Source organism: Myxocyprinus asiaticus, chromosome 23 (assembly GCF_019703515.2).
Source record: "Myxocyprinus asiaticus isolate MX2 ecotype Aquarium Trade chromosome 23, UBuf_Myxa_2, whole genome shotgun sequence".
Lineage (NCBI taxonomy): Eukaryota > Metazoa > Chordata > Actinopteri > Cypriniformes > Catostomidae > Myxocyprinus > Myxocyprinus asiaticus.
The window spans coordinates 46262501-46285782 of NC_059366.1; the positions used below are offsets into that span (position 1 = coordinate 46262501).

Genomic DNA, 23282 nt, shown 5'->3' on the forward strand with positions numbered 1-23282 from the left:
GCGTGTGCGCGTGTGCGTGCGTGCGTGCATGTGCATGTGCGTGTGTGTGTGTGTGCTCGCGCGCTTTCAGGCCTGCGGTCACCTGACCATAAACCCAAATCACCTGAGAATTCTGGGAGAAATACCATCTAACTTCAAGATCCTGCTGCTACAACACTCAAATGAAGGGTGGGCTGATTTCTATTCTATTCTATCATATGTTATTCTATTCTGTTTAATTCCATTCTATTCTTGGTGACTCTTATTCATTTGTATTCGAATTTGTTCTGTTCTTTTGTACTACATTCTTTTCTCTTGTTTTATTCTATTCTATTCTTTTTGTTCTATTCCACTCTTCTGTTTTATTTTTAGTTCTAATCAACTCTATGCTATTCTTTTTATTTAATTCTATTCTAATGTGTTTTATATTTTATTGTACTCTACTCTGATCCTTTGTTTTATTTCACTCTACTTTATTCTGCTCTTTTTATTCAGATATATTCTAATCTGATCTAATCTAATTCCACTATTTTATTGTATTCTATTGTAATTCTATTGTAGTCTATGCTATTCTTTTTAGTCTATTCTGCTGTATTCTAATGTGATCTTTTCTGTTCTATTTTCTGTTATATAATTTTTTTACTTTTATTTTGTTGTTTAATTCTGTTCTATTCCATACTATTATTTTTGTTTTATTTCACTATTCTACTGTACTCTATTCTCTGCTAATACTCTTATTCAATTGTATTCTAATCTGTTTGTTATTGTACTCTATTCTATTTTTTGTTTTGTTTTATTCTACTCAATTCTATTTGTTTTTTCTATTCCACTGTTTGACTATTGTATTCTATTCTATGCTATTCTTTTTGTTATTCTGTTTTACTCTTTTTATTCAATTCTATTCTGATATTTTCTTATTATTGTCTTGTTTTATTATATTTTATTCTATTCTATTCTCACTCTGTAATAAACTCAGAGAAATTAAAAATAAAATGAATCAGATTTGTTGTATTACATCAGAACTTTATAGAAGTTTACAGGAATATATGTTTCACTTTAAAACTCCGTGGCTTGAAGCGTTCTGATTTATTTCACACCCTCTTCACACCACTGTCCCATCTCCTGTGTCTGTGAGGTCATGAGGTCATCGGTCATTCAGTCTGTTCTCTAGTGACATTAAAGACTCTAATCATGCTCTCTGACGTGACTAAATGTACTCATTCTGCCTACGCACACACATGAATGGACTACAGAAGAGCAGTTGCTGTGCATAATTATGCGTTTGTATGTTGTGTTTGTGTTTGTGTAGTTGTGTGCTGTATGCAGGTATATATGAGCAGGTGAAAGCGGCAGAGACTCAGAGAGGGAAGAGCTCCACAGGTAACAAACTCACCATTACTGTTAAACTCCTTTTAGCTCTTCGGTTTCTTTACAGACACAGATTTAGTTTAACAGTGAATTTCATGAAGACATCCACAGGTCACTGCAAAATCAAGTGAGAAAATGAAGAAACTGTCATTTGTTTAATGAAAATGAAGCCTGTTTTAAAGACTGTTAAGACTGGCGGATGTTTGTGTCTGTAGATGGTCTGATCTGCTCTAAAGTGGTCAAGAGCTATGTTCAACACTCAGATCTTCTGCAGCTCCACAAACACCTGCAAGATTTCAAACGTCTGAACGCAAAGACACGCCTGAAAGAGTCGCGCCACCGTGACAGTGAGATCTGCAAACAGGCGGTAAAACACAGCGTTACCTTCAGATACTTTAATGAGAAATAAAGCAAGTGGATAGAAATCTATAAAGTTTGTCGGTGTGAATAATTGACAGAAGCACAACTTTTTCTCTCTTTATTTCTCTATAAAGGAATGTAAAGATGAAGAGCTGGACTCTGTTTTCAGAACTCTGGTTGAGCAAATGGAGAATTACCTGCATCCTGTTCTCTCACAGCTTGACTTTTCATGCTTTAGGTACAATAACACACACACACACACATGCACTGACATATTGGCACATGTTTAATTTAATTTTAGCCCTCATTTAAAGGTATGCATTCAAACATGAAAATTATTCCATCATTTATTCATCTTCATGATGTTTCAAACCCATATGACTTTTTATCTTCTAAGTAACACTAAAGCAGATTGTTCACACTTAGGGCTGCACAATTAATCAAATAAATAATCGAAATTACTATTACAGCTAAAACAATTAACTTAATATTTGTCAGCGTTTATAAGAGAGACTGAGAAAAGAATAGAATAAAAATAGAATAGAAGCAAATAAAAGAGTAACCTAGAGTAGAATTGAATAGAATTGCATTGACTAAAAGACTAGCATAGAAAAGAGAATAATAGAATAGCTTAGAATTGCATTAAATAAGAGTGCTTTAGAATTAGAAAACATAATAAATTAGAATATAATAGAATTTGCATATTAAAGAATAGAATAGATTAGCATTTTATTAAATAAAACAGTACCCTTGAATAGAAAACTGAATAGAATAGCATTATAAGAGTAGCCTAGAATAGAATATTATAGTTTCATTGAATAAATGACTATCTTAGAACAGAACAAAACAGAATAAATTAGAATTACATTGAGTAAAATTGTGCCCTAGAATAGAAAACAGAAAAGAATAGCATGATGTAAGAGTAGCCTAGAACATAACAGAATAGAATTGCATTTAATAAAAAACAAACTTAAAATAGAATAGAATGAAATAGAATAGAATTGCATTAAATAAAAGAGTACCCTAAAATAGAAAACAGAAAAGAATAAGAAGAGTAGCTTAGCATTATATAAGAGTAGCCTAGAATAGAACAGAAAAGAGTAGAATTGCATTGAATAAAAGACTAGCTTAGAATAGAAAACAGAACAGTAGCATTAAAAGACTAGCCTAAAACAGAATAGAATTGCATTGAATAAAAGACTAGCTTAGAATAAAATAGATTCGAATTGCATTGAATAAAAGTGTACCTTAGAATTAAAAATAGAATAGCATTTAATAAAAAACTTATAGTTATAGTAAAAAAAGTATAGAATAGGATAGAATTGAAAATAGGTGAATAAAAGAGTATCCTAGAGTAGAATTGAACAGAATTGCATTGGCTAAAAGACTAGCATAGAATAGACGATAATAGAATAGATTAGAAGTGCATTGAATAAAAGTGTACACTAGAATAGTAAACAGAATTGAATAGTATTGAATAAAAGAGCCTAGAATAGAATTGCATTGAATAAAAGACTAGCTTAGAATAGAATAGATTCGAATTGCATTGAATAAAAGTGTACCCTAGAATTAAAAATAGAATAGCATTTCATAAAAAACTTAGAATAAAAAAAGTATAGAATAGGATAGAATTGAAAATAGGTGAATAAAAGAGTATCCTAGAGTAGAATTGAACAGAATTGTATTGGCTAAAAGACTGGCATAGAATAGATGATAATAGAATAGATTAGAAGTGCACTGAATAAGTGTACACTAGAATAGAAAACAGAATTGAATAGCATTGAATAAAAGAAGAGCCTAGAATAGAATTGCATTGAGTAAAAGAGTAGCCAAGTACAGAATAGAATAGAAACCAGTGTACCTGTCATGTGAGTGTTGTAGCAGTAAATTAACTTGGTGTTTCATGCTGCTAAGAGGGCCAGTGTGAACTTGACACACTGATGCATAAAGGAACAATAAAGTAATTCAGAAGCAGTTCTCATCTTTTTTTGGATGTGTTGTATACATTAAAAATGTGGCATGAATATTCCCCAGACAAAATAATTATTTAACGTAAATTCTATTAAAGTTAATCGCAGCTGCTATATAAAGAGAAATCATTGAAAATATGACTATTTTTGTCATAATCATGCAGCTATTCGTGCTACTATTCACGCTGCTCTTTTCCATACATTGGAAGCATGCAGTGGCCATGAGATTGAGGTCTAAAAAGGACAAAAAAACACTATGAAAAGATACAAATTTCATAAAAGTAGTCCTTATGACTCATGCACTATATTCCAAGTCTTTTTTTTTTTTTTTTTTTGCGTGTGTGTCAGTCTCATTTCCTCTTGTCTTGTCTCTCATCAGCTCGCGCACTCCGTCCATCTCCACCTCCTCATCAGCTCGTGCCAAAGACAAGGACGATAAAACTGCTAATAAACCTCTGCCCGGTACAGACCATACACACACACACACACACACACACACACACACACACTGTTACACACCAGCTCGGGACACACACAAACACTGAACGCTGGCTTTCTCCATCTATACAAACAGGATAAGTGGGAAGAATGGCAATTAGCATACCTAGCTTATAAAAACACTTTACTGGATATTTTCACCTCAATAGCTAGTAAAATTTAGTTTCGGCATTCAGATTTAAATTGGACCAACCACAGTTGTTTGCTGCAACTGAATAAGGATTTTTAGAAATTCATTTATGGATTTCTGCGGTGCACTTTCATTTAATCTCTGGAACACTGATACAATCTATAGGTTGAATCAAATATACTTTCTTGTGTGCAAATATCTCCAGTAAGAAAAATAAATAAAACACGAGTTGCCTGACATAACCTGAGACAGATTTAATGTTTTCATGTGTGTCTCATAGGAAACTGTTATTAAGTGTTATTTATGTGTTATATAAAGGCCACATTACAACTCACTGTGGTAACACTTTCTATGTAGCTCATATTTATAATGCATTCACAATGACTCATTATACACAGTATAATATGTTATTAACTTCTTATAAATAATTGTAACTATAGTTATAACACATTATAATACTGAGCCTATTCATAGTTATAGCTTAAAGAGTATAATGCATTATAACACAATCAACATCCAGTTTTATCTGTAGAAGTTGTAATGTAATATATTAGGTGTCATATAAGTGCTGTCATGCAATAGCAGTATAATGTAAACAGTCATAAGCCTTTATGATGTGATCATTTACCATTATAAGGGGTCTTGGTCTGCTTTAAATAAAGTTACAAAAGCAATGTCTTATAAACAGTCATAACATAGTAAACTTATCATACAATATATTACAAGTCAAACCTATATAATGGAAGTCATTTAAAAATGCACAGAGTACAATGCGTTTTGAGACATTAAGAGATTTCCCATGTAATTTTGCCAAACAGGTGCAATTTAAGTGGAACATAGGCCTAATGAAACTATATAATAAAGCCTGCAAATATCTGAACATATTTTACAAGCTTGACTTTTAATGTCTTATGACCTTATGAAAATATCTTATGGATGTTTTAAAGAAGACATTGCTTTTGTTGCTTTACTTAAAGCATATCTAATATAGGCCTATATAATACAAATAATACATTATACCTTCTGCAAATAAGTTTTAATATAATCAAGTTATAACATGGCCAACATTAATAATTTAATGGTAGTCATGTTATAATGCATTATATTTAAGGTATAACTAAGAATAGGTAAGTATTATAATGTATTATAATTGTGGTAATAATTATTTGAGAAGTTATAGCATATCATAAAGTGCATTATCAGATTATTACATATGTATAATGCATTTATAATGCTTTTATAATGCATTATAATTATGGGCTTAATAGAAATTGTTACCCTAACCTTTTACCAGGACTTCATCATAAATTTTTGGTGCTTTTCAAATCTCTTTTATGTACAGATTTAACAGTTGTTGTTTGTTTTTGTTTTTTACTGTCCCAGACCTTTAATATTAAACTGTGAATATCCATCAGAAAAATACAAATTATTACATGTTTAAAACAATATAATCTAAACATAGAGTAAAAAATAAACATAAACCATTTCGATATTTGTGTGAAAATTATTTCTATCCATTTTTTCAAAAATTGTCCCACAGTTTTGGCATCATTTCCACCACACCAAACAATTTAGCCTCTAATAAGGCGTTTTCTAAAGTTAGTGTACTTGTTAACCAAGTGGACAGAAGTGTCAGTGAAGAGCATGCTTGAGATGAAATATGAGACAAGGAAATATCACTGTTGAGCAGAAGATTTTAATCAATCCAGCTGTAATTTTGCCACAATTATGCAAAAAGTGTGAAAAAATTATTTAAATGTGTGTATTTGGGATGCATAAAATATTAGCTATAGCCTAGGCAAGACAAAGGAATTGACCATTTTATTTAAAAAGTGTTATAAATGTCTTGTAACAAGGTTAAAATGGGAAAGGAGGAGGTGGGAACCGGCTGAACGGTCAAAATAATATTTAATGAAACAAAAAGACACACAACACAAACACATACACGGCAGCTGCGTGTGGCTCTCTCTCTCCCGAACTGCCACATCCCGTTGTACTTCTCCCTCTCCTCGGCTGATTAGCCTGATTGGGGGCTGAGTGTGCGTAGTCACGGCCGGCCCCACCCTCCTCCTCGTCACACTCCTCCCTCCTTTGCCTCAGGCCGGGGAACCCCTTGCATGATGTACACCAGGCTCTTCCCCACCTCTCTAGGGTTGGGGAGGGAAGAACTAAACAAAAAAAAAAAGAGGAGAGGGAAAGGGCAAGGCAGAGCAACAGTGAGAGAGAGAAAGGAGAGAGAGAAAAAAAATTGCTCGCCGGTTCCCAGACACACTGTCGCCTGGTCCTCGATCACTCCTCCACCCTCTGGTGGACGACAGGCGCTCCTCCCCGGGCGGACCGGAGCAAGTCCTCCGACCCCTGGTGGATGGAACGCCCCTCCATGTTTTGGCGGCCGGTAGGAAGCCCCTCTGCCTCTGGCAGCGGCTCCACCGCTCCAGGCAGCTGGCAGCAAGCCCCTCCTCCCCTCGCGGATGGCGGCCGTTCCTCCACATCCAGGCGGCTGGCAGCAACTCCTCTGTCCCCCGGCGGATGGCCGTGGCTCCTCCTTTGGGTGGATGGCGGTGGCGAGGACTCCGTGACAGCGCATCCCTCCTCCTTCCCGGGCTTCGGCACCAAATTAACAAGGTTAAAATGGGAAAGGAGGAGGCGGGAACTGGCTGAACGGTCAAAATAATATTTAATGAAACAAAAAGGCACAACACAAACACACACACGGCAGCTGCGTGTGGCTCTCTCTCTCCCGAACTGCCACATCCCATTGTACTTCTCCCTCTCCTCGGCTGATTAGCCTGATTGGGGGCTGGGTGTGCGTAGTCACAATGTAATTTCCATCAGCATCATTTATAGCACAGAATTCTGTTATACACAATACAGAATTTGAGATGTGCTGGAAATGACACTGTGGTGGGAATGTTCATGACTTGAATGACATAAATCTCCTGTGATGCATGAACACACACTGTTGGACATTGTTAGTAGATTAAATAAACTAGTGAGAGTGTGAAAAAATGTTTTGATGAGAATTTACTTTCTAGAAGTCTACAGTGCTAAAAGTGCCCGAAGTTGAAGAAACACAGTTACGTTAATCCAGTAATCACAAACAACTGGAAAAGTCTTGGAAATTCATGTGTCAAAAGGTCAATACAGCTCCAATAGCTGCATGTTTCATCTCTGCAAACTGTTTCTCTGTGCTTTGAAAGAGAGCGGATCAGCGTGTGTTTATATTGAAATGTACACAGAAATCATGTTTGATATGGAGATCAGACGTGATATCTGAGCCACTGTAAAGAATGAAATATTGATCAGTTTTCCAATTTACGTCTCGTAACTCTGCATGGCTTTGAGTGTGTCTGCTCGTCTCAGGAAAATGTGTGAATTAAAAATATGTAGGCCAAATACCCACAAACAAATACACATGCGTTTACCATAGCAACACTGGGGTGAAAGAAATTGACATGTGACTGTATTGATTGTGTGTGTGTGTGTTTTCCAGATGCTGGTGTGTGTGTGGTGATTTTAGCTGACAGGTTGCTGTTGGAGCTTCCGTTAGAAGCGTTGTCTGTTCTCCAGGCGAATGGTATCACCTCAGTGTCGCGAGATTTCTCTCTGCAGGTTCTTCATGCACGTCTGCAGATGGATGAAGCAGGTGAGAGTTTGTACCACACACACACACATCTTCTGATGCAGTTAACCACTGCTGGATACTAAATATGAGTGAAACTGTTCTGATGACTGACACAAAACAAAAACATAAAAAAGTCCTCCAAATTATTGCGGCGTTCAAGTCGTACCAATGAGGTCGTAAAATCGTAAATACGATGTGATGTGCATTCAAGTGATTTTAGTCAGAAAGAACGGACCCATTTTGCAATTTCATATTTCTTATTCTCTTTTTAACTTGCAAGCGAAGACAGGAAGCTTTTTTTTTAGCACCAATAGACCTTATTCACACTAGCGCCATCTTTGATTTTTAATGTGAATGACAACGAGGCTGTGAGGGATAGATTTACCATCTCTTCAATGGCACGAACGGTATAAAGCTGTATAAAGCTGTATAAAGCTCCTAGATCACGTCTGATTTTCTTCAGCTCATGATGTCTGGAGTTCTGTGTATACTGAATGTTCTCGGATACAGATTCATGTGCACAAAAACGTTGAAAAACAGACTCGTGAATCAAACATCATGTGGGACATTTTGGGATACAATAGGGTTACAATGCAAAGTACATATCCTTAACTGATCTTGAAATGTTCCAGGGAATCTTGGGAATTGTACACAGTCAAAAACAGCATTCAATGTATTCTCACAGGTGTGTCTGTGTGTTCACAAAGTTGTGAGTCTATATATTTATTTGCTGTGAAGTTCATATATAGAATTCTGCACATCACTGTTTAGTGTACACTAAATAGCTTTAAGAAGTTTGTAACGCCCGAATGTGAAGATAAAGACATAAATGAACTTCCTGTGTCATTGCTCAGGGTGGAGTTCGACAGAATTTATTTTAGGGAAGTCTAAATGCATCCAGAGGTTTTTCTGTATGAACCTTGTTAATCTGTTTTCACCCCAACACCTCACTGACAAAACACCTTAACAAAAATAACATGTTCATGTTTCTAACAGGAAATACTTGAGGATTTACAGCCTCGTAATCTCTTTAAAATTCAAATGTACTGTCGCTTTTGGGACATGTTTTACATTTTTATTTCTGTAATTAATTTATTCATTTACACCTCATGCTTGGCTTTTGCATGTAAATTGTCAAATTAAAAGCTAAATGCTCCAACACTCGAAGGCTTTACTTAACGCTCCTACCCGTCAAGCATTGACATTTTCAGATGGCATTTACTGGATTTTGGGTTTACTGGATAAATAACGTTTAGAGGTGAGGAATATGACAAGAAACACTTGACACACTTATTTCACCCCCTTACTGACAAATCAAACTTTCAGTACAGGAAATGCAGTGACCCCAAAAAGTATTTGGACACATTTAAAAATGTGACATCTGAATGTCAATTATTAGATAACAAAATATCAAAGCAAGTGTCAAAAGATAGCACATGTACACTTTTCAAGCAAAACATTTAAATCTTGAAAATGATGTTGAGCTTTGTTTTTAACAGTATGTTTTGACTTTGTTCACTCTGCAGGGGGAAAAAAATGCAATAATTCCCGAATCCGATTTTTTTTAGACAGACTGTTCAAACTGCAAGTTATTTGTGGTCAGATCTGCAGTTGCTTTGCTTGTATTGTTCACAATATGGGGCCGCCTATTGTCCTGTATTTTAGCATGCAGTGAAACGTACCAAATTAAAGCATGCTAAGGAGGACCCCTGTCCTGTATTGAAGCACTCAAAATGCTCAAGCGTCCCGTATTCGTGTGAGACATTCAAGACCTGATTGCATTGTAGTGGCTCACAGCCGTTGTGTGTTATCGCATCTTAGCGCATCTCTTTGTGATGATAAAGCCAATGTCTGTAATATTGCAAAAGAGGTTTGCAGTGCTTTGGCTGGATATGCACGCAGTAAATGTCTTCTCATGGCAAAATGTGACGAAACAAGCAGTCGCTCGCAACAAAAATCCCATCTGAGGCCTGTTGCACAAAGCAGGTTTCTGTGGCTAGCTACCCAGGTAAGTTTGAGTTTAGTTTGAGCAAACTCTAGTTTTTCGGACTCAAGAAGGTAGGTCGGTTTTTGCCGGTGTTCATCACCATAGCAACTTACGCTACACGGCTTACCTGCTCTGGGTCAGGTTTTGTTCTGGGTTTCAGATCGCAAACTGATACTGAACCAATCAGCTGTGTGTAAAGTGACATCTCTGATTACAGTGCTCTTCACAGGGAAAGTTCTAGATTTCATGAATTTATATTTTATATGTAAAGATTTGACATATTATTAGCCCTTTAACTGCATATATTATGAGATAGTTTGAGAGATCGAGAAGCCTTTATGAGCCTGATTAATGTTTTGGTTTGCTCGTGCTGCGTGCGCAGGACAATGCAAAAAGCAATGATTGTTTTGTCATGTTACACTATTACTCATTGGAAAAAGTAGCTCATTCCTGGAAAAGCTACACTGTTGTTAAAATAGATTAACTACTGTCACGCTAAGTAGCTAAGTTAGTAGCTACCTTTAGTAATCTGCTTCCTAATCCCACAGCTCGTCGGGGTGTACCAGAAGCCGCTGCAACTGCCTAAACTGTGCCAAGATCCGCCACAGTTTATATTCAACAATGAAAAGAGTAGAGAGTTGAAACTGTAATGACATCTATCAGGGAGGTTGAGATAAGACTATAAAACATGTCATGGGAGATGTTGAACTGAGGGTCTTCATATCAACATGATTGATGGGCTGAGGTGAAGCTCAGGAGACACATTTATCTTCTCCTGGACTATCTGACAGCCAAACAAAAAACTCAGAACGTGACAGTCCCCTCGCAAAGCTGCTCATCTTCAAAATTCAGACAAAATTGACACTAATCATCATGTCTTTATCGTGCACCTCTCATTTACAATGTCCAAAATGGAAACAGGGCTGAAAATACCCTCACAAACAAATAAATAGGTCACGTTGCAAATGTGGGGCGGCAATAGCCTCTTGGTTTGAGACCCAGAAGGTCGTTGTTTTTTATCCCCAGTGACGGCTGATACTCAAGTGCTATGCCTTTGGGCAAGGTGATTCAAGTCTTGTGCTTTGTCTGGGTCTTAAATTGCATTTTATTCATACTGTTAAAACGTTATTAAAGGCTGCAGGCTTTGAAAAATAGCAACATTTGTCCTCCACTTGCTTTTATCTTTTGACAAAGACCACATGCTGTAAGTAGGTCATTCTCAGGAAATAATGCCATTTGTACTGGAAAAGTTCTGTAATTTTTTATGTATTTATTTTTATGTATTATCACGTATTATCATTTCTATACATTTTGAAATTGATCAGGTATCGGTCTGTCAAGAGTGATCCAAATCTGATACCATTAGTGTTATTCATGGTCGTTAATCCAAAAATGGCATAAAGCAACATTAAAATCGACCACTTGACTCGTGCATTATATTCAAAGTCTCTTTTGTTGCACAAAGCAGGTTTCTGTGGCTAGCTACCCATAGGTTTGAGTTTAGTTTGAGCAAACTCTAGTTTTTCAGACTCAAGAAGGTAGGTCAGTTTTTACCGGTGTTCATCGCCATAGCAACTTACGCTACACGGTTTAATATGCTTCACCTGTTTGAAAAATAATAGGCTTCACCCAAAATAAGCAAAACAAATCTATTATTTCTTTCTGTATTTTTTTCCCATGTGGGAGAATTCTCAGGATAGAAATCATAGCAAGCATAGTATACAGTAGTCTATATATAATAATGTATTTTTCAATAAATGGATTCTTAATTTTAAATATATCCCCCCAAAAATATTTTAAATATTTGCGTAGGCGTGTTTGGACTGAGCATCGGATTTGGGATGAATTATTATTTTTAATTTTTTAATTAAAAAATAATAATAATAATAATAATAACTTCCCCAATGCCCAATTCCCAATGCGCTCTAAGTCCTCGTGGTGGCGTAATGACTCAATCTGGGTGGTGGAGGATGAATCTCAGTTGCCTCTGCGTCTGAGACCGTCAATCCGCGCATCTTATCACGTGGCTTGTTGAGCGTGTTACTGCGGAGATGTAGCACATGTGGAGGTTTCACGCTGTTCTCCACGGCATCCACGCACAACTCACTACGCGCCCCACCGAGAGCGAGAACCACATTATAGCGACCATGAGGAGGTTACCCCATGTGACTCTACCCTCCCTAGCAACCGGGCCAATTTGGTTGCTTAGGAGACCTGGCTGGAGTCACTCAGCACGCCCTGGATTCCAACTCGCGACTCCAGGTGTGATAGTCAGCGTCAATACTCGCTGAGCTACCCAGGCCCCTTTATTTTTTAACATTTCTTTTTAAACTAGTGGTTTTCTTCAGGATCAAAGCTAAAAAGAGATAAGCCTTATTTTTTTTTTTCGGTCAACAGAAAGGGTGTGTAATTCATTTTATTGCATTACAAGGTTGAAAGATAAATAAATTAGATTCTTGTGGTTATTGTTGTAATGACAAGTTTTAGTTACTTTTTAAACCTTATTTTAAGTTAAAAAATCATTAAGTAACACAAGGTTTGTGTTTCGTTACACATACGAGAGCTCTCCAAATCAGTTTTCCACAGTGAGCAGTGGCAGTTTCTCCGAGGCGGCAAAGTAGGCAGTGCCACCTCAAAAATTCGAGTGAGAAAAATAAACAAAATGACACACCTCAGCTATTGCTTAATTACTTTCTGCATTTCCTGTCCAGTTCAAACTGTATATGACACTAATGTTGCTCTTCAATTAAGGGTGATATATTTTAGGTGGTGAATGTTTAAGAAGAGGGTTTTAATATTTAAGGAGTTAAATGTTAAATTCAACCTTTAGCATGTATGTTTCTCTCTGAATAATTATGTCCATTTCTCTGGACCTCAGCATTAAAATGTCAAATGCAAATGAGAGCACTTTTTTTCCCCAGTCTACACTATTCATTTTTTTCGGGGTGTAAAATATTTGTCCACACACTCTGTAGTGTGTTCATGTGAATATACACGTCACATCAGCGGCTGTACGGGCTGCAGCAACAGTTCTCAAAGAGAAAACATGGACAAAAAAAATTATTTAATCCGGGACGATGGTCATTTGTATAATTTCGTTAAACATGAAAATAAAGAGCCAAGCAATAAGTACTAAAGGAGCCTTTTTTTGCACCTTATTTTGCATAAAAACACAAATTAGAGCATACAATGAGCAAATACTGTAATCTAATTCATGCTTTCAGCAAAGTTTATTTTACTCGCATTTTTGATCATATTTTTGTCATATACTATATTTAAATTTAATTGATTTTTTTTATATATATTTCAATTTTAATAACATTTTAATTTTTTATTTAATTTTAATTTTAATATTTTATTTTTTAATTTAATTTTGTTTAATTATTTGTGCCCACACCACATGGTAGGCATCATTACTACCCTGATTTGGGTATACCTGATAAGTTTTTCTATTATTATTATTATTATTTACTGCTGAAAAAAAAAAAAAAAAAGTATATATATATATATATATATATATATATATATATATATATATATATATATATATATATATATATATATATATTTTTATTTTTTTTAAATCATGAGCCTGTTCTCTCTACATTCCTTTGATCACAGATCCACATCAGGAACTTTTTTAATGACATGGTCACTTTACTACTTAGTGATTCTGTTATAACCTGAATAATTTTGATTAAATTGTTTACTTGTTGCCATTTTTCTTCCATTAATGAGTGCAATCAAAGCAGTTCACATTTTAATGTGATTGTGTTTACTGCAAAACTCCAGTTATTTAGTGTAATATGTTTACGACTTTTGCTCTACTCAAACAAATGTCTCGTTCGCGTTAAATTCACATTATTGAAGTGCAAGCGAACACAGTTATTGATATTAAATGTCACTGGCCTTTGCGAGTTCATCTAAGAGCCACTGTGTTATTACACACTCGCACCAGACGCACACTCATTTCCTGTTTTAATACTCTTTCCTGTTGGTGACAGTTGAAAGTGACAATAAAAAGGAAGCCAAAGGTGTCCGAGCAGTGAAGGGGAAAGGTGATCAAAGTCGGAGCATCAAAGTGGTGAGTTTGCTAAATGAGTCTGGCGGCCGCAGATAGAGATACAATACTGCATTAGTGGCCTTCACATGCTTCAGATGTTTAATTTCTCCATCTTTCCCTTTCAACCGCCCTTTCTCTGCCAATTATAAATTATATAATGTGTTTTCTCCCATGACACTGTGCTTTTGCCTTTCCTTCAAGTTTGCAAAAAGTAACATGACCTTTCAACAGGTACCCGTCAATCGAGTTCTGCCCGCGCACACCATCCCAGTGGACAAACACAAGTTCAGATGTATCCTCTCTCACATTATTAAAGTAAATTAATTTACGGACTTACACAAGCTGACCTCTGCAAGGTTTGTGAAATGTCAAAGGAGCATTTCAGCATGATGGTAGATTTATAGTTAGCTTATTATTGTATCAAAGTCATTTGCAAAGTTTACAGAATGTGTTTCATAGTTTGAGTCTTTCTGTTAGAGAAATGCATTCTTTAACAGATTCCAAGATATTGTAAATGAACAGGAGGGCGATGATGGAAAAAATTCTGGTGAGTAGAATGTCAGCAATTTGAAAAAGCATATGACTTCAGTTGAACAAACTTGAATTGCATTATGTCATCACTTAATCACCCTCATTTTGTGGCAACTCTGTGTTATTTTATCTTTCTTCTCCGGAGCACGAAAAGTAATGTTTGGCAGAGCTGTTGCTTTTAACGAAACTGGAAGCTGCCATGCTTCAAAAAGGACTAAAAAGCATCATAAAAGCATAATATAAGTGTCATAAAAGTAGTCCATTCAACTTGTGCACTAGCTCTTTTGAAATCACACCAAACACCATTCTTTCTCATTATTGATTTCAGATTTGGCATGGTGGATCTTCACGTGGCTTCTTGGATAAATACACAAACATGAATGAGATTTACAAAATGCAGCAGGGGGAAAAAGTTTAGGCAGATGCTACTGTATTTACACCCCAGTGCAAATAATGTCAGATACTATTTGCACCCATATTTAAATACTAACATACAGTATATGGGCATCACTGCAGTGTGTTTATTGTGTTTATTTAGAGTCCCACAGACACACTGCATTAAGCTGTACCCCTAAACCTAACCTTAACCTTACATTAGAAAAAATAACCTTGGTTTTACTACAGTAACTGTGGTTTCACCATGGTATTTTTTTGTAAATTTACAGTAACCACAAAATTAACCATGGTTACTATATTATCACCATATTACTGTAGTAACACCATGGTTAATTGCATTAAAACTATGGTTTCTGCCAAAGAACATGGTTACTACAATATTAGTAATAGACTAATGCAATGTACACACAAGCGATGCCGAGCCGCGGGATCGAGTGCGACCCCGCCTCCTGATCAGAACCTTCTCTGCACTCCCTGACATTCTCCATGACAAAATCACTGCGATTTAATCAACATTTATGTTCATTTTTATATATTATTTTAACTAGTATTAAAGGAGGGCCTGGGTAACTCAGCGAGTATTGACGCTGACTACCACACCTGGAGTCACGAGTTTGAATCCAGGGTGTGCTGAGTGACTCCAGCCAGGTCTCCTAAGCAACCAAATTGGCCCGGTTGCTAGGGAGGGTAGAGTCACATGGGGTAACCTCCTTGTGGCTACTATAATGTGGTTCTCACTCTCGGTGGGGCGTGTGGTGAGTTGTGCGTGGATCGTGGAGAATAGCGTGAAGCCTCCACACGCGCTACGTCTCCGTGGTAACGCGCTCAACAAGCCACGTGATAAGATGCACGGATTGACGGTCTCAGACGCGGAGGCAACTGAGATTCGTCCTCCGCCACCCGGATTGAGGTGAGTCACTACGCCTCCACAAGGACTTAGAGAGCATTGGGAATTCCAAATTGGGGAGAAGAAAAAGAGTGGAAACAGAAAATGGGATGGGGAAAAAGAGCGGGACAAAAAGCGGATAGTAGGACAACTTCACACCGCACGCTACTGCAGCGACATCTATTGTTTATTTTGTCATATATTTCTGTGGTTCCATCAGACGTTTGGGGTGCAAATAGCTACACTGTGTGGCAGATGCTATTTACACTAGGGTGCAAATAAACACTCTGAAAAGTTTAAGAGAAACTTCACATTGTGTTTGCTAATGAGACACAAGAAAAAATGTCTGTTACGTCAAATATTCTGCAAAGGGTCTTGATGAGATCTGAGAGCTTTGGTGGAGAGGAAGATTTTCAGTCAATAACGACTTGGAATTCTGGTCTTTTCCTCACACAATATTATTGTATGACTTCAGAAGACTTCACAATCACATGGACTACATTTATAGACACTTTTCTGTCCTTTTGGAGCTTGGCAGACCCTGTTCACTGTATGCCTTTGTTGTACACTCTTAAAAATAAAGGTTCCAATTAGAGTTTTACAGTCTGATCTCAACTTTTCAACTTTTCGTCATGTACTGCTGCTTTAAAGAACCCAGAACACTGATCTGAAAAACAAAAACCGAAACATCAAGAACTTTATTCATCTCCAAAGAACCATATGGAGACAAAACTATATATATATATCATATTTTGTGCTCTATGGAAGAAAGTAAGTCATGCAGGTTTGGAACGAGTTTTCATTTTTGGGTGGACTGTTCCTTTAATCTCTTGTTCAGAGTGGAGCAGCCCAGCGGAGATCATGAGGAGGATCCTCGACACATACAAGACACAATTTACACCTCTGTGGGAAGGATTCATGGGTGACGAGCGCACACACAGGTTAGAAGTGTCACACACCTGACTCGAGTGTAATAGATATTTTTACAATTATTAATGTGTGAAACTGACATTCTTCTCTCAGTCTTGCGGATCTCGAGCAGATGCTGATCTCCTGTGGCTCTTTCATCTACTCTGGGACCAAGAACTTCCTCTCCTGCGTTCCTCCTTCCAAACTGGCCACCCTCAACATGTCCGGTACACACACTCTGTGTATTTCAGGGGCTGTTCTAGGATCAGTGGATATTAGGGGTTTAGCACAGACTTTTGTGGATGTGTATGGAGCACATTTTAGAGTAACAGTAAAGTCGTCAAAACTATGAACTAATACAAATGGAAGTATGCAAATTACGTAGTGACAAATATGTTAATCAAATGAAAAAAATTCAGTCATGTGACGAAAAAAAAAAGCATAATACAGAGAGGAGCCCTTTAGACCCTCTTGACTGTGTATAAAGTAAAAAAAGCATTTTTATAAAAAGGCACAATTTGGTCAGGTCAGATGGAGTAACCCTATGAAAAATTCTTGATATTTGTGACTTGATATTCATGATATAAAAAACAAAAGTAGGTTTAAAACCTTATTTTACTTAATGATTAAGTTGTGTAAACTCCTTATTTCCTAATGTGCAAGGAAAGCATTTAGATGCATTGTATTTGATTGTTACACCACATTTATTAAAAATAAATAAATAAAAAAATAATATATATATATATATATATATATATACTGTATATTATGGCAGAGAATGTGATTCATGTTTTTCCAACATGGACACAAAGATTACATTTTTACGAACTTAACATAAGTGCATTAAACTAGATTTTTAAAAGATCCATTTTACCATCTCGGACAACCTGTTTGTAAATTACCAAAAGTATGTGAACCCTTTGGAATTACAGTACCTGCATTATAAATTTGTCTTAAAATCTGGTACAATAATGAACAAACACAATCTGTTTTAACTAATAACACACAAACTATAGTATTGTTATTGTACATATTGAATACATAACTCAAATATTCACAGTGTGGGTTGGAAAAAGTATGTGAAACCCTCGGCAAATGACTTCAACAAAAGCTAATTAGAGTCAGGAGTTGGCAAACCTGACATCTAATTAATTAAACGAGATTGGAGGTGTGGGTTAGAGCTACTTTGCCTTGTAAAAAGCACTCAAACATTTAGAGTTTGCTATTCACAAGAAGCATTTGCTGGCATGGACCATGCTTCACAAAAAAGAGATCTCAGAAGATCAAGAATTGTTGCTTTGCATAAAGCTGGAAAGGGTTATACATTTATCTCGAAGAGCTCAGATATTCATCTGTCTGCAGTTAGACAAATTGCCCATAAATGGAGATGATTTAGTACTGTGGGTACTCTCACTAGAAGTGGCCGTCCAGCCAAGATGACTCAAATGGCACACCGCAGAATGCTCAATGACGTAAAAAAATAAACCTAGAGTGCCAGCTAAAAACTTGAAGGAATCACTGGAACTGGTTAACATCTCTGTTCATGAGTCTACTATACGGAAAACATTAAACAGGCGTGGTGTCTATGACAGGACATCACGAAGGAACCGGCTGCTTTCCATCAAAAATACAGGATAATGTCAGGGTGGCTGTGCACCAGCTGAAGCTCAGTAGAAGTTGGGTGATGCAGCAGGACAATGACCCTAAACATCGAAGTAAATCCACTACAGAATGTCTTCAAAAAAAGAAAATCCACCTTTAGGAGTGTCCCAGTCAGAGCCCAGACCTTAACCCAATAGAGATGCTGTGGAATGACCTCAAGAGAGCTGTTCACACCAGACATCTTAAGAATATGGCTGAACTGAAGCAGTTCTGTAAGGAATCATGGTCCAAAAATCATTCTGAACGTTGTGCAGGTCTAATCTGCAGCTACCGGAAACGCTTGGTTGAGGTTATTGGATGAGATCACATTTTATGACCAATTAATGCAGAAAACCAGCTAATTCCAAAGGGTTCACATACTTATTCTTGCCACTGTACATGGATGTACGCATTAAGTAGTAAGCTATTGATCCGTTCTGAACAACCATTGTTTTGTTAGGTTCATAATTTAAATTAACTTCCATGTTATTGCAGAATAAACTAGATTATTTATCAGACTTCATGCCAATACTCAAATGACTTGATACTACATCTGTATAGAGCAAAATTACAGCTCAAAATCGTTTTTGACATTTGTAATTGTAAGCCCCACCGCTGATCCCTACTTTCACTTGTTTCCTTTTATTTAATATCCAAAAAGCATGTTTTACCATAAGTGCTTAGTCATTCAAAAACGATAAATAGGCCATCTTTCTGATATTTCTCTGATCAGCGCTGCTATAAATGTTTTGCTTTCAAGTTCACTTTTTTACTCTCCTGTCGGTTTGAGGTGAAACACACAATCTTTCACCTCTCGCCACTTAAAAACACTCTGAACAGCTGCTGTGATCACTCTTTTATGTGTGCAAATTCTAAAATACTTAGACTTCAGATCAATATGATTTATTGATCTCCAGCATTACAGGGAAATAATTCTTATGGAAAATTAAATGTGCCTTTCAGAAAGATATCAGCAGAAGCTGTTAAAAATATTAGTTACTGGTGGCATTCGAGAGCATTTGCAAGCATTAAATCACACTCACATCAATGAGACTGTCTTATTACCTGTGTTCTTATACAAAAAGAAATACATGCATGATTAAAGTAAGTTTCAGGTTACACCTCTGTCATTTTTGTCACTTACAATGTCCACTAGAATTATCTAGAATTTACAAATTGATGGAACATCTTGACATGATCAAACCCCCCTTGTGTCCTCTCATGTCTGAGACACAGAGATCCGTCCATCTGTCTCGTCTCAGTGTCTCGCTCTGCTCATTATCACATGACACGCGGCACTAAACAGACACTGTAAATTGAGGGGAGATGGGGTAAATTCATCAGGGGCCGACTATGCATTTTATTGGCGTGTGGGTTTAGTCACTGATTGTCAGCTTTAAATCCATCCATCTTTCATCCTTTACATCCATCCACGCATTTAATTATTTATCCATCCATCCGCCTTTTCACACAAGAAACCGGAATGAGTTTCTGCACACGGTCATCAACTTCTGTATCTATCGAATTCAAACAAACCCACAAAATATCAACCAATCACGTGGCAGAGATCAGTTTGATAGACAGGGATCTGAATATAATCCAGTCGGCACACAACAGGCTGTCGTAACAGATGAACGTTCTGTCAGAAATCTCACCGAAGTCGTTTGTTTTATGACTAATGCAGATTGTTAGCAGGACGCAGGCTGTTTTCATCTACATCAGATTATTCCGTAAATAAAGCAGCTTACGGTTGATTTTAAGAAACTCCATTATTCAACTTTATACTTTACACTTTATACAAAGCAATAGGAACGATTTATCACTCACTAAAGCATGTTTTTATGGCATTATGTTTTCTTTGTGCTTTGATTTCTGCAGGATGTCAGATGGTTTTTCTCTTTGACTGCGGTCACAAAAGCATCCTGGAAAAGAGGTGACACACTAATACAAACTCTCTCTCTAAAAAAATATTTTTATACTGTTTATAATGTAGACATTTTTAAATGTTCCAGACACATCTCATGCCTTTTGGCATTACAGTAGTCTCATTGGAGAATTGATTTGTATATTTTTTTATTAATATTATGTATGGGTGTTTCTTTAACCTCGGGGACTTTTATGTCCCAGGGGTTGGTTTTTATTAAGACAAACAGATTTCAACTTTATGTGAAGGTCTTATTAAAATTAAAATGAGAAACTTTTAATCAGGCCTTCATTTATTTTTGGTACTTTTATGTGTAGATTTGACAGTTTTAGCCTTGTCCCTATCAATATTAAAATCCATTATAAAAGTACTAATTATCATGTTTAAAACTATGATCATCTAAACAAAGTGAAATAAACAGAAACCATTTAAATATTTATTGTGTGAAAATTATTTATATCAGTTGTTAAAAAATTACAGCTATCCTGCAGTTGTGGGGTTATTTCCAGCACACCAAACAATTTAGCTCCGAATAAAGTTTTTTTTTTTAAATTAGTGTCCTTGTTAACCAAGTGAACAAAAGTGTCAGAGCATGCTTGAGATGAAATATGAGACAAAACAAAGAAAAATCAAGGGAAATATCACTTTTTATATTGGACGTCATTTTCAATCAAGCTGTAATTTTGCCCCAATTATGCAAAAAATGTGGCAATATTATTAAATTGTGTGTATTTAGAATGCATAAAATATTAGCTATAGCCTTAGCAAGACAAAGGAATTTAATCTGAAAAGCGTTGAAAATGTAATTTCCATCAGTGTCATTTCCAGCACAGAAATCTATTAAACATAATACAGAATTTGTGATGTGCTGGAAATAAATGTTCATGACATGAATTACATAAATCTCCTGTGATGCATGAACACACACTGAAGGACATTGTCAGTAGACAAAAAAAATAAATAAAAAAAAATAAAAAATGGGGGGGGGGGGGTATAATTTCTAGAAATTCGTATTGCTAAATGTGCTTGAAGATGAAGAAACACCCATATATATATATATATATATAGTACTGTGCAAAAGTTTTAGGCACTTGTGACAAATGCTGCATAGTGAGGATGTCTTCAAAAATAATGCCATAAATAGTTTTCATTTATCACTTAATGTCATACAAAGTCCAGTAAACATGAAAAGCTAAATCAATATTCAGTGTGACCACCTTTGCCTTTAAAACAGCCCCAATTCTCCGAGATATACCTGGACACAGTTTATCTTGGTTGTTGGCAGATAGGATGTTCTTGGAGAATTCTCCACAGTTCTTCATCTATTTAGTCTCAATTGCTTCTGTCTCTTTATGTAATCTCAGACTGACTTGATGTTCAGTGGGGGGGCTCTGTGGGGGCCATGCCATCTGTTGCAGGGCTCCCTGTTCTTCTGTCTATTTAGTCTCAATTGCTTCTGTCTCTTTATGTAATCTCAGACTGACTCGATGTTCAATGGGGGGGCCTGTGGGGGCCATGACATCTGTTGCAGGGCTCCCTGTTCTTCTATCTATTCAGTCTCAATTGCTTCTGTCTCTTTATATAATCTCAGACTGACCCGATGTTCACTGGGGGGGGGCTCTGTGGGGGCCATGCTATCTGTTGCAGGGCTCCCTGTTCTTCTGTCTATTTAGTCTCAATTGCTTCTGTCTCTTTATGTAATCTCAGACTGACACGATGTTCAGTGGGGGCTCTGTGGGGACCATGCCATCTGTTGCAGGGCTCCCTGTTCTTCTATTCTAATCTTTTCTATTTGCAAAATTGTTTGGGAGTCTAACTTTTATATTTCCTATTGACACACTAAAGCTGAAGATATACATAACTATCTTAAGACAAATGCTTTTGTGAAACATCTTATGTTGCTAAGACTTTTGCACAGTACTGTATATATGTATGGTATATATGTATATGGTATATATATATTTTTGGGGGGTGTAAAATTACCAGGACATGTTCTTGACTGGTTTTGTGGGATTCGTGTACACAGAATATTGAATCTAAGTTGGTATTTACACTTCATGCGTTTGTACTGATCAGATTGCTGTCCGATCATGAAAAGACCAAGTGTAAATGCCCTCCAAGACGGATATAAATCCGATTACTCCGGAGGTGGTTTGAGATGCATTCTATTCAAAACTCGGTGAAGTGTAAATGCATCTGGCTGATCAAGACGCTTCTGTAAACGTTACTTTGCCCAAACAGCGCTAAATCCACATATGAAAAAAGTGAAACATCACAGCTACTACTGAGTATTTGCATATGGCTCCAGTTACGCAATAAATAATAACAAATTAAGAAACGGATGCACGTTGTGGGAGAGACGGGAATTTTTTCTTCATTTATTTGATGCAGATCGATGAAGAAACTGAAACTAAACACTGACAATGAGCGCAGCTGACACACATCAGAATCAGGGATTGAAATGGCAGAAGAGGTAGGATGTGTTGGATAAAAAAGACTAAACTGCGTATTGCACATAGTTATTGCTCAATGGGGCAATTTAACTGTTCATGAGATGGATAGCCTGAGGGAAAAAACTGTTCCTGTGCCTGACGGTTCTGGTGCTCAGAGCTCTGAAGCGTTGGCCAGAAGGCAACTGTTCAAAAGCTAGTGGGCAGGGTGAGTGGGTCCAGAGTGATTTTTCCAGCCTTTCTCCGCACTCTGGAAGTGTATAGTTCTTGAAGGGGGGGCAGGGGGCAACCAAAAATCCTCTCAGCAGTCCGAACTGTCCTTTGTAGTCTGCTGATGTATGATTTCATAGCTGAACCAAACCAGACAGTTATTGAAGTGCAGAGGACAGACTCAATGACCGCTGAGTAGAACTGTATCAGCAGCACCTGTGGCAGGTTGAACTTCCTCAACTGGTGAATGAAGTACAACCTCTGCTGGGCCTTTTTCACAGTGGAGTCAATGTGGGTCTCCCACTTCAGGTCCTGTGAGATGGTAGTGCCCAGGAACCTGAATGACTCCAATGCA

At 36.8% G+C, this 23282-nt stretch overlaps 1 protein-coding gene across 1 annotated transcript in view; it reads left to right on the forward strand.

The window, feature by feature from the left end:
- Positions 1-23282, forward strand: part of LOC127413812 (cilia- and flagella-associated protein 46) — a 118438-nt gene that overhangs the window by 93464 nt on the left and 1692 nt on the right. Inside the window, exons 46-57 of the mRNA XM_051651226.1 lie at positions 71-168; positions 1289-1359; positions 1563-1714; positions 1842-1945; positions 4057-4139; positions 7799-7951; positions 13922-14001; positions 14212-14272; positions 14486-14527; positions 16632-16734; positions 16817-16929; positions 20222-20276. Coding sequence (XP_051507186.1) covers positions 71-168; positions 1289-1359; positions 1563-1714; positions 1842-1945; positions 4057-4139; positions 7799-7951; positions 13922-14001; positions 14212-14272; positions 14486-14527; positions 16632-16734; positions 16817-16929; positions 20222-20276 — 1115 coding nt within the window. The remainder of the gene's footprint in view (positions 1-70; positions 169-1288; positions 1360-1562; positions 1715-1841; positions 1946-4056; positions 4140-7798; positions 7952-13921; positions 14002-14211; positions 14273-14485; positions 14528-16631; positions 16735-16816; positions 16930-20221; positions 20277-23282) is intronic.